General features: G+C 44.1%; 1 protein-coding gene across 1 annotated transcript; it reads left to right on the forward strand.

Annotated features, from left to right (window-relative positions):
- Nucleotides 1–480: 480 nt before the first annotated feature.
- ptrhd1 (peptidyl-tRNA hydrolase domain containing 1) lies at nt 481–2876 on the forward strand. Its single transcript, XM_053445282.1, has 2 exons — nt 481–693; nt 1338–2876. Exons 1-2 carry the CDS (start codon nt 484–486, stop codon nt 1506–1508), a joined length of 381 nt encoding a protein of 126 aa, XP_053301257.1. The 5' UTR covers nt 481–483; the 3' UTR covers nt 1509–2876.
- Nucleotides 2877–13828: the final 10952 nt, after the last annotated feature.

Raw genomic sequence — 13828 nt, forward strand, 5'->3', positions numbered from 1 at the left:
ATATTTTATATTTATATTATAATGTGTATGCTTAATAAATAATTATTGTGACATTTTCCCGTGTTTGCTCGTCATTTATTGGGATGAAAGTGAGAAATATTTGAGTTTATCTAGAGCTAGAATGATTATTCAACTAATATAATGTATAAAGAAACAGTAACATTTGTTTGTTTCAGTGGAAATATGATATCATGTGATTACATTTTTCATATCTGATGTTAAATGTATGTTTTTAGTGATAGCAGACATTACTCATTGTCCCACATGGGTGAAGCTATGGGCTGGAATCTGAAATGAGGGTTGTGACATGTTTATACCTTCGTGTTTCTGCAGCTTCACTTTTTTTACTGTTGAAATTCAAAAGTACAGTTTGTTCCCTTGCCTGAGTTTGACCTGCAGTTCTCTAAGTGACCGATAGAGGGCGGTGTGATTTCTCCACCAGGCTGAACCGGAAGAGAAATAACGTCTCTTCCTGTCAGGAACATGGCGGCCTCAGGAGCCGGCTCTCCGGCTCGGCTGGTCCAGTACGTCGTGGTGCGGTCGGACCTGGTCCACGCGCTGTCCTGGCCCCTGGGGGCCGTGATCACTCAGGCGTGTCACGCCGCCACCGCCGCGCTGCACCTGTTCCGCTCGGACCCGGACACGGCCCGGTACCTGGAGGAGCTGGACTCCATGCACAAGGTGGTGCTGGGGGTGAGACCCGCTCCACTCGGCTGCTAGCTCCCTGCAGGACACTCTGTCCCCGCTGCTGCACGCGTCGTGTCCGAGTCCAGAGGACATGTCCTCATGTCCGCTGCTCACTTCAATGTCCGGTTTCATTATCTGACAGATACACGTCGTTACAGCAGCGTCACACCTCTTTGTTTTTAGCAATGAGCTAACTCTCAGCTAATGAGCTAACTCTCAGCTAATGAGCTAACTCCAAGCTAATAAGCTAACTCCTGGCTAATGAGCTATCTCTTATTAACCGAATCACAAGTGGATTAGTTTCTATACGTGTTGTGACTCAAAGGTTCAGTATTTAACAGATGTGAAAAGATGTGTTAGAAACTAAATTTGATGTTAAAAATACTTTATGTATTTTCACTTGTTTCATCTAAATCTAATAGGATACAGGAGAATTTTAGAGCAGTGGGAAGCCGGACTGTGGAACAACAATTAGTCCAATTTAGATGAAAAACATCACTAGGAGTATTCTATATTCAAATTCTGACCGTAGTTCCTTTCACCTGAATATCACAAACAGAACCTCTAGGATCTGCTTATCTTCACATCCAGTAACATCACGTATCTTAGAACTAAGAGTGTTTGTGTGTCTGTGTGTGTTTTGTGTGTAGGTTCCAGACGAGGCGGCCCTCACAGCTCTGTCACAGACCTTGACTGAGGCCGGTGTTTCCCACAAGCTGTGGATGGAGCAGCCGGAGAACATCCCCACGTGTTTGGCTCTGAAGCCGTATCCCAAAGAGACGGTGCAGCCGCTGCTGCGCAAGTTCAAGCTCTTCAAGTGACAGGGTCCTCGTTAAGACTCTTCATCTCACCAGAGGCCTCAGAGCCTCCTCTTCATCAAACCTGTTTACAAAGTGACCTGAGGGCGTCACATGGTTCCTCTGCATGAGAACAGCTGTAATCCACAAGATTAAAATAAGGGGAAATGATAAATGTGTGAAACTGCATCAATTTGTTCAGGTTTTACAAACACAAAATATAACTTGTGTCTGTTGTAGCTTATGGTGATCATGATTTATTATTAATGTGCCACAGCGCTTTAATAAACTGTATCGATACATACGTCACACACTCAAAACTACCATCTAATAAAGTCTGACTTAGTTTGTTGTGCTGTGGTATGAAAGCAAACAAAGTTGTGATCTTGTTATTTACGCTGCATATAGATAGATTCATAAGTATCTACATCGTGAACGTTTTTCCTTATGTAAAAAAAACATAAATATAACAAACTATTAATTTTGCATCTATTTCCAACACCTTATAGTAGATAAAATAAAATAATACAAAACGTGGGATAAATTAGTCAAACTATAGATGAAGTGAAACATTTCTGGATCCAACCCCTTGATTTTCTATCTGTATTCAAATTGACATCCTCTCAGCTCCTCATGTGGTGCAAATCAATTTGGTGATTTTTGTGTTATTCTGTTAAAAAATAAGCCGGTAAACAGACGTCAGGTTTATTTAAAGGTCTGATTTCTCTGAGTGTGAAATGTGAAGCAGCCTGATTGAATTTAAAGCCTGTGATTGGCCACTGAGGAGGTAAGTGCTCAACTGAGGAACTTCCAAAGTGAATTAACTTTTAATTAAGTTTCGATGTGGAGCTCTTGGTGTCAAACGTCATGTATGAACAATGGTAGCGTGTGTGTGGTTGTGTAGTCAGCAGACAACCAGGGAGTGACTCAGAGGAGTAATTACCGATCGGTTGTTTGTTACTTTGCCGCCTGTAGTTTGACTTGACTCGTCATGTGACTCGTGATCTCGTGGGAGTTTCAGCAGATTCCTCATTGTTTGTTTTGTTGTTGAGTTGTGATGATTGTTGTTCAGCGAGCCGGAGGAGGAGGAGGGCGGTGGAGTCTGAGTCACTCGCTGTGTCTCACTCTAAAAACATCCGTAAACGTGGCCATGTTTACTGTACGTGCACTACAGCGGGCACGTGTGCACTCTGCATGAATCAAGGATCATTTGAGCCTCCGGGCCGTCGCTGGCTCGATTCCCGGATGATTTCATGTGTGAACGGTGCGACGCCTGTCAATCAAAGAAAAGGACTGAAAATCAAAGTCACTGAGTTTTAACATCGTCTCTGTGGAACAATCATTTAAAGATAAATATGGAAATTTAAATCAAATACATCCAGCTAGAAAACACATCTGTTACTTATTAGTTATTTATATGACATCTGTTTGACTGTGTTTATGTGTGTGTGTGTGTGTGTGTGTGTGTGTGTGTTTGTGTGTATAGATCTGGTTGTGCATCATCTCACATCGAATGTTAATTGACTGGGGAATCGATCATCAATCACTTTGTGTGATGAGTTAATGAGGTCAAAGGTTACGTTCTCAGCCGTGTCAGTTTGTGTGTTTGTTTGTTTGTCTGTTTATTTGCAGGATAACACAAATCCTACTAAACTGTTTTTTCTACCAGACTTGGAGGAAAGGAACCAGTATGATTTGATTTGATTGACATGTGGAATCCAGAAACTTTGTTTTAACGATGTTGTACGATTAATAAATCTTTCAGATTGTCTGCAGTTTCATATTCTGGGTTCATTGATTCCAGCGCCCCCTGGTGACCCTCAAAGGAAAAGTGCTATCCATAATGAATAGAAATAAAAGAGGTTTAGAGTTTTTTTATTTACTTCTTCCCTGTCAGTTTGTGTGTTTGTTTGTTTGTGGCAAGTTTACACAACAACACAATTCAACAAAGACAAATGTTGAGATGGAATTTCTCTTCTTGATTTTCATGGATTTCTCACAGAATAATTCATGTCTCTTGATAAAAGAACACAATGGGAGGACTGGTGTGTGCAGTTGTGTGTTAAACGTGGTTTTATAATGTGTCTGCTGGGAATCGCACTCTCCCAGTTTTAAATAATGTTCTTCATTAATTGTCTTGTGTTGTTCGGTGAAGACAAAGACGCCTCCTCACGTTGTCCTGAATCTACCAGAGCCTCATGAATAATGGAGCTGCAGCTCATCAGACAGGAAGCAACACAAGACCCTATGGATTCAGTACACACACACACACACACACACAGAGACACACATCTTCACGGGTCCACATGTTGTTGTTGTGTTATGTGTCTTGTTATGAGGGATCATGTGGATGCATCATTAGTCATTTTCTGGGTAATTGTTTTGTTTGTGCTCTTTTTGTGTCTCTTTGTTGTCCTGAGGGTATTCTCGCTCCACGGTCACGTGCCGACAACACAGACACACAAAACATGACAACTGCACTATTGCTCTGTTCTTTATTTTATCATTTGTGATGACAATCATCGTCATCACACATGTTCTTCATCATCACATATATTTTCTTGTTCTTCATCACAAGTTTTTCTTCTTCATCACATGTTCTTCTTCTTCATCTCATGTTCCTCATCACATGTTCTTCTTCATCACACATGTATTTTCTTGTTCTTCATTAAATCTTCTTCTTCATCATCACATATATTTTCTTGTTCTTCATCACACGTTTTTCTTCTTCACACATGTTCTTCATCACACATCTTCTTCCTCTTCATCAAACATGTTCTTCTTCATCACACATCTTGTTCTTCATCATCATCACACATCTTCTTCCTCTTCATCAAACATGTTCTTCTTCATCATCACACATCTTCTTCCTCTTCATCAAACATCTTCTTCTTCATCACACGGAGTCTTCTGCCCGCTGCCCTCCCCGGGGGCGCGCATGGACGCTCCTCGTGCACGCGCAGCCCTGTTTGTTTGTGTTGAGAGCTTGGAAATGGCGGAGAGCGGAGAACGAAGCGATAACTTGGGTTTGCAAACGCGAGTGCGCGGACATTGAGACACGGAAACCGACAGCGAGCGATTCACAGAGACGACGAGGATCCCCCCCAGCCGATGGGACTCGAGTCGGACTCGGCCAGAGGAGGATTCGTGGAGCGGGCTCTGGATTTAGCGAGGTGGTTAGCCAGCTAAGCTAACCGCGCTAGCAGCTCGTCGTTAGCTCCGCCGAGTCGCGCTGGGTCTTTCCACGCAGCCGCTTGTTTGTCAACAGAGGCGGACGTTCGAGCAGCAGCGAGCCCGCTGGAGAAGCAGCTCCCACCGGGACCCCGTCGAGCTCGGCCCGGGCTCGAGCGCGTGAATCTCACGGTGAAGTGCGAGTGGATAAAAAAAAACATTAAAAAAGGAGAAAAGTGCAGAGCTCGGACAGTCCTGTAAGTTTAGCTGGTTAGCAGGTTAGCTGGTTAGCAGGGGCGAGCTAACCGCGACTGTTTGGTTCCGACCCGCCGTTCACATGGGAATAACCCGCCCGGGGTGACGGGCTGCGGGCACAGCTCCTCCGGCAGGATCCGCATCAGCAGCTGGGGACAGACCAGGTAAGACACCCGAGTGACACCCCCACACCCCCGGTGAACACATGACAGCATGTCCGCCCCCCCGCGCCCGGGTCCGGAGGATGCGCTGCGGGCCTCCACCCTCCGGACTCGGGCTGATCCCCCCCCCCACCCCACACACACACACACACACGTAACGCAGCTGCAGCGGCGGCACCGACACCATCTTCTGCAGCGCGCGGTGCTCGGTGGGACATTTTGCTTCCCTCGCCACCTGCAAAGAAGCACATCGGGCTGTGCTTATGTAAAGATGTCAACAGCGCGGTCCGCCTCCAGGGGTCGCTGCGCCTCGCTGCAGGTCACCTGCGCCTCGGCTCCTGGACGCGAGGACCCTGGGAGGACATGTTGACCTCATGGCTCCTGCTCCTGGTCCCTGTTGGGCTTCCACTGCACGAGACAGATGACAGAATCTGTCAATAATCAGATCATCAGGCCTTAAATCACCTCAAATATCTGTACTGTCAATGTCTCTAACAGCACATTCTACTGGTTCTGGAGCCATTTAAATACCTTTTAATGTCAGTACAACAGATCTGGAATCAGATATTGATCATCAGCAGCCCATCCCAGTGAATGAATTAATTAGAGTTGCAGTTAGTTATGATTATCATATCATTGGCAGGTTATGTTTCAATCAGAATGATCAGATTTCTTGTTATGTTTGAGTCCAAATATTACTTAAATGTCTAGTTTATGATGATATTTGACAGAGAATCAGCATGAATCTGAATACTTTGCATATTATCCCCATTGTTTGGCTTGAAAATTATCAACTATTCTTCTATTTAAATCGTAATATATGAACAGACCCCTGCACTTGAAACTCTAATGTAACATGCACCTCTTATGACTTATTGACTGCAACTTAAACGCATGTTCTTAAAGACTGTCAAGACATGTACACCCCCCCCCCCCTTTCTCTTCTTCGTCGCATTTCTATAAGAACAAGTAATTGCTCTTCAACTTCTAACATCTTAGTAACACTCACTATTGTTCTGAAGTAAACAGAGACGCCAGAGAAGTTGTAAACATGTGGACCAGAAACCAGAAGGAAGACTCCAGCATAGAAACTCTACATTCACATTCACCTATGCACAGCTGAGAACTTCTACCTGCAGCTTGGCTTTAAGTCGTCATTAAGACACGAACAACTCCACATAAACATGGTGTGTTATCAGTAAAAAGATGTTGTAACTGGTGAACGTGAGGTCTGACTTTAGAATCCCTCCTCAGGCCACAGACCTGGCCTCAGTGACTCAGCTGAAGCTCAGGTATGTGCCTGTGCTGCAAAGAGCAAAGTGCAACCTGCCCGTCAACAACCAAACAAAAACACCGTAGTAAGAAACGGGAAGTGGTCGTTAAGAGCTGTTTGTTTTTTTATTGCTTCTTCAAAAACATATAAAAACAATGACTCACTAGTTTTTACCTTGGAACTATAAACCAGATCAAGAGATACATGTACACACATACAGTACGTGATATCATTTATTTTTAAAGATTCCGGTCACTCTGACTCTGGGGAAGAGATGAAGACCATTAACTGGAGCTTGTCACTACACGGTCACATGCTGAAGAGCTTGTTCATGATTGGTCGGTGGAGTCGCATGAGGAAGGAAAGTGTTGCTGCTTCAGGATCCTAGCTGCACGTTGTACGTCTGTCATCAGAGTACAATGGAAACACTTTGATTCTCATGTTATTACCCACTTGCTGCAGAGGCCACCTATGGATGAGACACGTTTTTAGGCTTATTGTTGGTAGTGGGGAGTCTCCCTCTTCCTCCTTCTCCTCCTCCTCCTCCTCCTCCCAGCTAAGCTCTGTGTCTGTATGGAGAACGAGCAGCCATTTTAGCACTCAGCACCGCTGCAGCCTGCCTGCCACTGTCACTGCATTCTTCCCCCGGAGCTGCAGGAGGTGTTTGAGCTGTTTGTTTGACCCCCCCCCCTTCAGGACACCTGCAGCCAACCTGTGGACATGTCCGTCTGATGCTTTTATAGAACTGAAATGAACATCCAGCAGAAACCCGAGCACTGGTTAGCGTCTCCTGAGGGTCGACCCACCACAACTTCTTCTGGAGACAATTGCACTTGAACGTCTCGGTTGTCAGTTGTTTTCCTGGTTTGTGTAAATCTGTTTCTGATTGTGGAATAAAAAGTCTCATATTTATGTAGAGACTCACTTTTAACTAGGCCAAGGAGAGACGACTAAAAATGTTTTATAAATGATAAAAGAATGTCCTATCAGTTGCTGGCGGTATTTCTTTTAGGATTAACGTCTGTTTTCTGTGTTTTCTAAACTCGTCTTTATGAGCAGACGATGATAAACACTTGATAAACGTCATTTTACAAATCTGAGGTAGATCCACTGTCGTTTTCTCGTTGTACGTGAATGGTCACGCAATGTTCCTTTTTGGCTCGTGGGACTTTCAAAAGGAACATGTGACACTGATATGTGATGAGGATTCTTTTGAATGTGAACATGCATTTCTATACTGACACGTCATGGTTCCTTCATCTGCCAAGTATTTTATATTTAAATGTTTCAACGATGTCCATTCAAGTGTTTTGATCAAGCTCTGCAAAATATTCCCTCTTCTTATTATTTTGGCTTGACCTTCAAAAACCTTTATCCTGCTGACCTGACGTCATCAGAGCTGCTTTGCTTGTTTTTATAATCACGTTTTTAGAAATGCACATAAATATCTATGCTTGGTGGATTAACCGTTTTGGTGGTTAAGCATAAAGTCATCTGGACTTAAGTGTCATCGACCCCCATCTTGTGGTTTTGTGTTTGTTTACTTTAGGCATATGAGGGGAAAATTATCTTTTTTTAGATGTTTTTGTTATGAACCAGCGACGTCTACATTTCTGCTCCTGTGTCAGCATGCGACCAGCGTGGGGGGTTCTCGGTTTACACAGTCCAGACAGATCAGTGTTATCACAAATCCAGAGCGTGCAGCTGAACACTGGTGCAGATCATCTTTGATACTATGCAGTGGGACGTGCAGGAGCTCTTGTTTCTACTAAGTTGAAACAGATTGGCTGTTGCTGCAGCCTGCGTAGCACAGGCTGCTGTGTGCTGTGGTTTGTCCCTCAACTCGGTGCTCTGACTCAGTCTAAGACAGCAACACACACACACACACACACACACACACACACACACACACACACACACACACACACCGAGCGTACTGTCTTCAGCTGCTGTGCACGAGCAGAATGCTGGGAAGAAGAGAAGAGCGGCGCTGCTTCAACTCCGCGCTGCCTTCCTGCTGTCAGAGCGATGGCCTACATTCTCGCCTGGAAAAAAAAAAGAAAAAGAGGCTTGTGCAGCAGACTGTGTGAATTTGTGAGGGTTGGAAGGAAATGGAGGGAAGGAGAGAGGTAAAGGCGAAGAATGAGAGAAACAGAGAGACTGCGTACAGGAAGGAACTGAAAGGGCAAGCGAGAAACCAGAGCACGGGGAGCAGTTGTTGTTGTGAGTTAACCGTCCAAACCCCTGATGGCACGGTTTCTCTTCTTTGAACAAGGTCAGGCCTCAGTGAGAAGATCTGCACAATAGTTTTCATTTCCACTGTGGATGTGGGTTGGTGATGGTGTGTGTTTTAGAATGACAATATAGAGAAGGTATAAGAGGTAGAGAACCTTTTGTCCTCGGTGTGTGAGTCTCTGCTGGTGTGTGTCTGTGGCCTGAGGACGCTGTCAGGTGACTTAGAGGAAGTTTAACAGTTATCATCTCGGCAACATATGGTGTGAGCACATCTTTTGTGAAGCTGGATTATAACTGGGTTTTAAATGTGTGGGCGGATCGAGACTCCCAGTTTCACCAGTGTGTTGCTGAACAAGGTGCAGTCAACACCTACATTTGTCTTTGTTATGTGTCAGGGTGGACGCCACTGGTGGTGAAGTGGTTCAGCAAGAGAAGGTCAACATCCTGGTCTTCAGGAACCTTTGCTCCTCATGTATTTTTCAGATTGGGATCAGTTTCAAAACTGGCTTTTGTTTTCCAAAAAAGTGTGAATGTGTACGTTGGCCGTGTGATGGACTGACGACCTGTCCAGGATGTCCCCGGCCTCTCGCCTCATATGTCTGGACATCAAAATGTCCCCCACTGGTCTGAGTGATGATCTGATTTGTTGACCTTCAAGGGGCAGAGGGCTGTCCACACTCAGGACAGGGCTGCCTCTCTGTTGTTGTTGAAGTCAAATCATGTATCACAGGAGAAACCAGATTTAACCCCCGGTAGAATTATGATAAGTCAGTTTAATAATGTCTCAAAAACGTTTCAGCTCTTCATCAGTTATCCCTTAACAGTTAAACCTCTTTTTAAGTTAAAGCCACCGAAAGATGCTGTGTTTATATCTATTAACACGTGATTTAAATTGTATTCCTGCTCCCTGAAGAGTTTGGCAAACAAACAGAGTCTCTCTCAAAGTGCATCGCAGTTGATTCATCTGCCCAAACAGCAGGAAAACTGGAAATGCAACCACATTATTACCTCATCTAATTACATGGTCTTAACCAGTGGCAGGTGACTGTCAGAGAGAAAAGGTCTGACACGAGTCCTGTGGCCGACCCAGCCCAACGCGGGCATCTTTGAGAAAATAACAATTTCACTTTCTATTCCTGTTCCCTGACCTCTTCAGACCCGCTCCTGACTCGGGGCTCAGGGATAAGAGAAGCCAGGTGAAGCTGTAGAGTCGTTAGTGAGAGCAGTGGTAAGGACACTGGACCTCTGTCCTCTAATTAACATCTTTTAGAAACCTCAGTGTTCTGGGTGAGTAGTGGGTGGGAGAGCTTCTATCTGTTTCGGGACTCGGAGGATAAACCTAGTGATTTATTGCACAGTAGCACGATGGCGACGCGCTGCACCAGTGATGAACATCGACAGAGTGAAACCGAGCGTTCACAGGAAGGAAGTGGCTCGTTTGTGGTGAACGCCGGCTGTGAAATTACAACTGAGGTTTTCACAATATTGTGGTTGTTTGTTATCTTTCCGCCGACTCATTGAAATGAGGAAAAACACATTTGAACTGTATCTTCAGCCTAAACAGCTCAGTTTTCACCCCGTCAGGTTTGTTTGTTTGTTGCTTGGAGTGTTTGTTTGTCAACAGGATTAAACAAACAACTACTTTTATGCAAACTCGAGGGGAGTTTTGTGATCTTGTCATGTGGCTGCACCCTCTAGCATGTGAGGCCTTTTTGAATTTAATGGTTAAATGCTGTTCACATGCAGCGAGCGTGACTCGCTGTGCAGCCTCTTCACGAGAAGCGCTGTGCGGCAGCAGTTATCGATTATGGCTTTTTTTTACTGGGGAAGAAGCTGATTCGCTTGGTGGACGTGATTATTCTAATAAACATCTTATGATGTGTTGTCAGGTCCGGGACGGTGACGAGTCTCCAGGGCATCACTGGTCCTCAAATCTCTGTGACTGCACAGACGGAACTCTTATGACATCAATGGTTTGCTGACCTTATATAAGCAGTTCTTATTGTTTCAGATTAGTTACGCTAACACAAAGTTTATGCCTGATGAATATTAGTGTGTTAGCATTGTGGTCATGAGCTCAAAGCACAGCTGGGACTCTGTCTAAAGCAGAAGTTGAAGTTATTTCTCCATCTTGTTCACCTCTTATTTATTTATTAGCTTTCAAAAGGGAAATCTCTCTGAATCACAAGTGAAGCCTCTTACTCTGTCAACAAAGACCGGCTATATAACATGCATTTGTAATTATTATAATTATAATAACCTTCCATCACTATGAGATGTATGATTGTCACCTGGTCACGCTCATATCTGAAGGTATTTATGGTCTCTGTTAATTATTAGGTGTGTGTTTATTCTTCTCACTTGTGGTTCCTTCTAAAGTTTGACTTATATTAACCCTGTTGACGAGGGGAGTCGGTCTGAAGCGTCTCTTCTGTCCCCTCATGTGGACTAAAGAGACGTCCGTCCGTCCAGCTTGTCTCACGTCCTCTCTCAGGTTTTCATCTCGGGTCGTCCCACCACGTCTTTTCAGCTGCACCTGACGTATAAGTATGTGTGAAGGAATAACAGGTTTGGTGACAACGCTAGTGATGACTGCAATGACTACACAAAAAGGTGTAATGTCACTGACTACACAGCAGACAGCACCTCACTGTGTGAAATCCGGTTGATGAAGGAAACTGTGTTTACATGCGTGGCAGCGGTGAGTTGATCTCTGAGCTTGATTGAAGTTATTATTCATTGTGTTATTGTATATTTAAGGATGGTATCTTGAGAGCAGTGGTGTTTGATGGAATAAAGATCTGAACATTTAAATTGATATTTTCTACCGTTCTGTATTGTTTTTAAGTTTCGGTTTTATTTATTTTTCATTTATAAATACCAACATACAGATATAGATGAGACCTTTTGAGGAACCTGGTTGAGCAAGAGGAAGTTTCAAACTATATTTCATTTTGTACAAACCTCTTAAGTCATCAACAGTTTGCACAGGGAACATTTTACTCTTTTTAAAAAGTGTCAGATTTATATTATTTTAGTATTTGAGGGACATTTCTCACTGGTTTTGTGTCCACACTTTGTTTTTAAATGTTTCCTGAAGATCCAGAGTCGAGCAGCACACTTACAGTAAAAGACGAGGAAACTCCCCGCAGGTTGTGGCAAGAAGAAAAAGAAAGCGCTGTGATTACGAGACACACGCGGCTGTAATCACTGACCTTATCAGCTGTAATTTGCCAGTTAGCCAAAACCAGTTCACCAGATTGTGGGGGGAAAATAGCTCACACTTCCTCTTTCCTGTTTTCAGCAGTAAACAGCCACGACAGAAAAGTAACATTGACTTATCAAATATAAAACATGTGTTAACTTAAATTAATGAAGTCCCTTGTAAAAGAGATTTTCCACCTTAATGGAACTAACCCGATGAAGTAAAGGATAATTAATTCAATCATTTAAATTAATTGTAATTGTGTGATTGATATTGATATTAATAAGACTCCTTAAGAAAGTTTTAAACCACAGCCCTCCCTCCAGTTGTTTCCAGGTAAATCCTGCTGCTGCTGCCTCTTTATCACACACGGGCATTTTGTTAGGAGCACATATCTGAGACCTGTGCAGCCGTCCTGCAGTAAATCCAACCTCCATGAAGGGTTTATTGCTTCAGATAGTGTCGGTGCCACTTTAGGAGGCTGCGGCTTAGTGGTGCTGTTGAATCGCACGCCCTTATTTGAAGGTTCATTCAACGCGGAACAGAATCTCCTCCTCTGTGTTATTCACGTCCTCTAACGTGATCAAACAGTCGGATCAGGATCTCTCTGCAGCAGATGTGGTCAAATCTGAGCAGCACAAAGCGTCATGAGGGAAAGATTGATTCCATTTGACTGCAGGGGTTTCAGAGAGGTGTTTTCATTGTTACATAACAAGGTGGTGTTCTCCGAGTGCCGCGGCATGGGATGCATTTCCTCTCATTAACCGCATATCTAATTGGATTATTTAAAAAGAAGAGCAGGCGTCTGATCTTGGAGTCCTTAATTGACCTTCTGGCCGATAGCGTGTGCTTGTGTGAGCCGGCAGACAATGTCCACATCTGCACCGCTTGTCCCGTAGACCTTGTCCTTGCGCTGGCTTTGATAGAAGAGACATAAAGACAAGTCCGTCCTACAAGCTGAGACAATAGTTGGGACCAAATCTGGTGAAAGACACATGCAGCTTCCTCTCGAACTCCATGAAATCAAGGACAATGTGAGATACAGGCTTTTTGTCGTATTGCAGACTCACACAGCTACAGTTAACGACACCAGTTGTGAAGATGAGGTGGATGTGAGGGGCCGGAGTGTGAGGCCGTGCTGGTTTTTAGTTTCTCTATGTATGTTTAGAACATACATATGTTGGCCGGATCCTTTTACCAGCCTGCTGCAAGAAAAGCGACACTAGTTTTCCTGAGCACACATCTGGAGCGCTTCCAGATCTTTATTAAATATGCTTGATATCTTTACTCGTTGATGAAGTTCCAGCTTTGCATGTCACCACCAGAACCTGAAATCTCAGTGCGCTCACTTTCTTTAAAAGATTCATCTGCTATATTTAATTTAAGACAGAAATGAGAATGAAAGTTAATGATGTCAAAAGCAGGAAGGGACATTTTGTTCAAACACAGCTTGTTGTAAAACACACATTTTCACCTGTACCTGTTAACTCAGGAAAGGTCATGAACCCAGGTGTCTGTCATTTTAGGTAGTTCTTAAGAGTTCTTGATATTTTGATGATTATGATTGACAGCCCTGATACCTTTGCTGCTGTGCACACTCAGCGTTTGTAAACAGGATGTTTTGGCTTCTAGAAAGTGGGATGAAAACGAGACGTGTTGTCCATCTTTATATATTGTGTATATATAGTTTATGGTTTTGACCTGCAGGTCTTTGATTTCATGTTTTCCTTACCCGGGCCCACAGCCAAGCGAAGATGTCCTTGCAGCTCCGCATTCAAATGTTTAGGACTCTCCACCGAGTTGTTTCCCACAGAGCGAGGAAAGAGGATCCAACTTTTCACAACAATCACACGTGCTGATCCCCTTTTTATGCAGAGCCGTGATGCAGCAGTGACTCCGGCTGCAGATTGAAAACTGCACTGTAGCGCACAGCTGCAGCTTCCTCCAGACGGAGTGACTGATGTGCACGTTGCACGGGGGGGGGGGGCAGCTCGGTGTCAGCAGAACAGATGGAAACAGTAACTGTGGAGGGACGCAGATCCAG

Source organism: Pleuronectes platessa, chromosome 17 (assembly GCF_947347685.1).
Source record: "Pleuronectes platessa chromosome 17, fPlePla1.1, whole genome shotgun sequence".
Lineage (NCBI taxonomy): Eukaryota > Metazoa > Chordata > Actinopteri > Pleuronectiformes > Pleuronectidae > Pleuronectes > Pleuronectes platessa.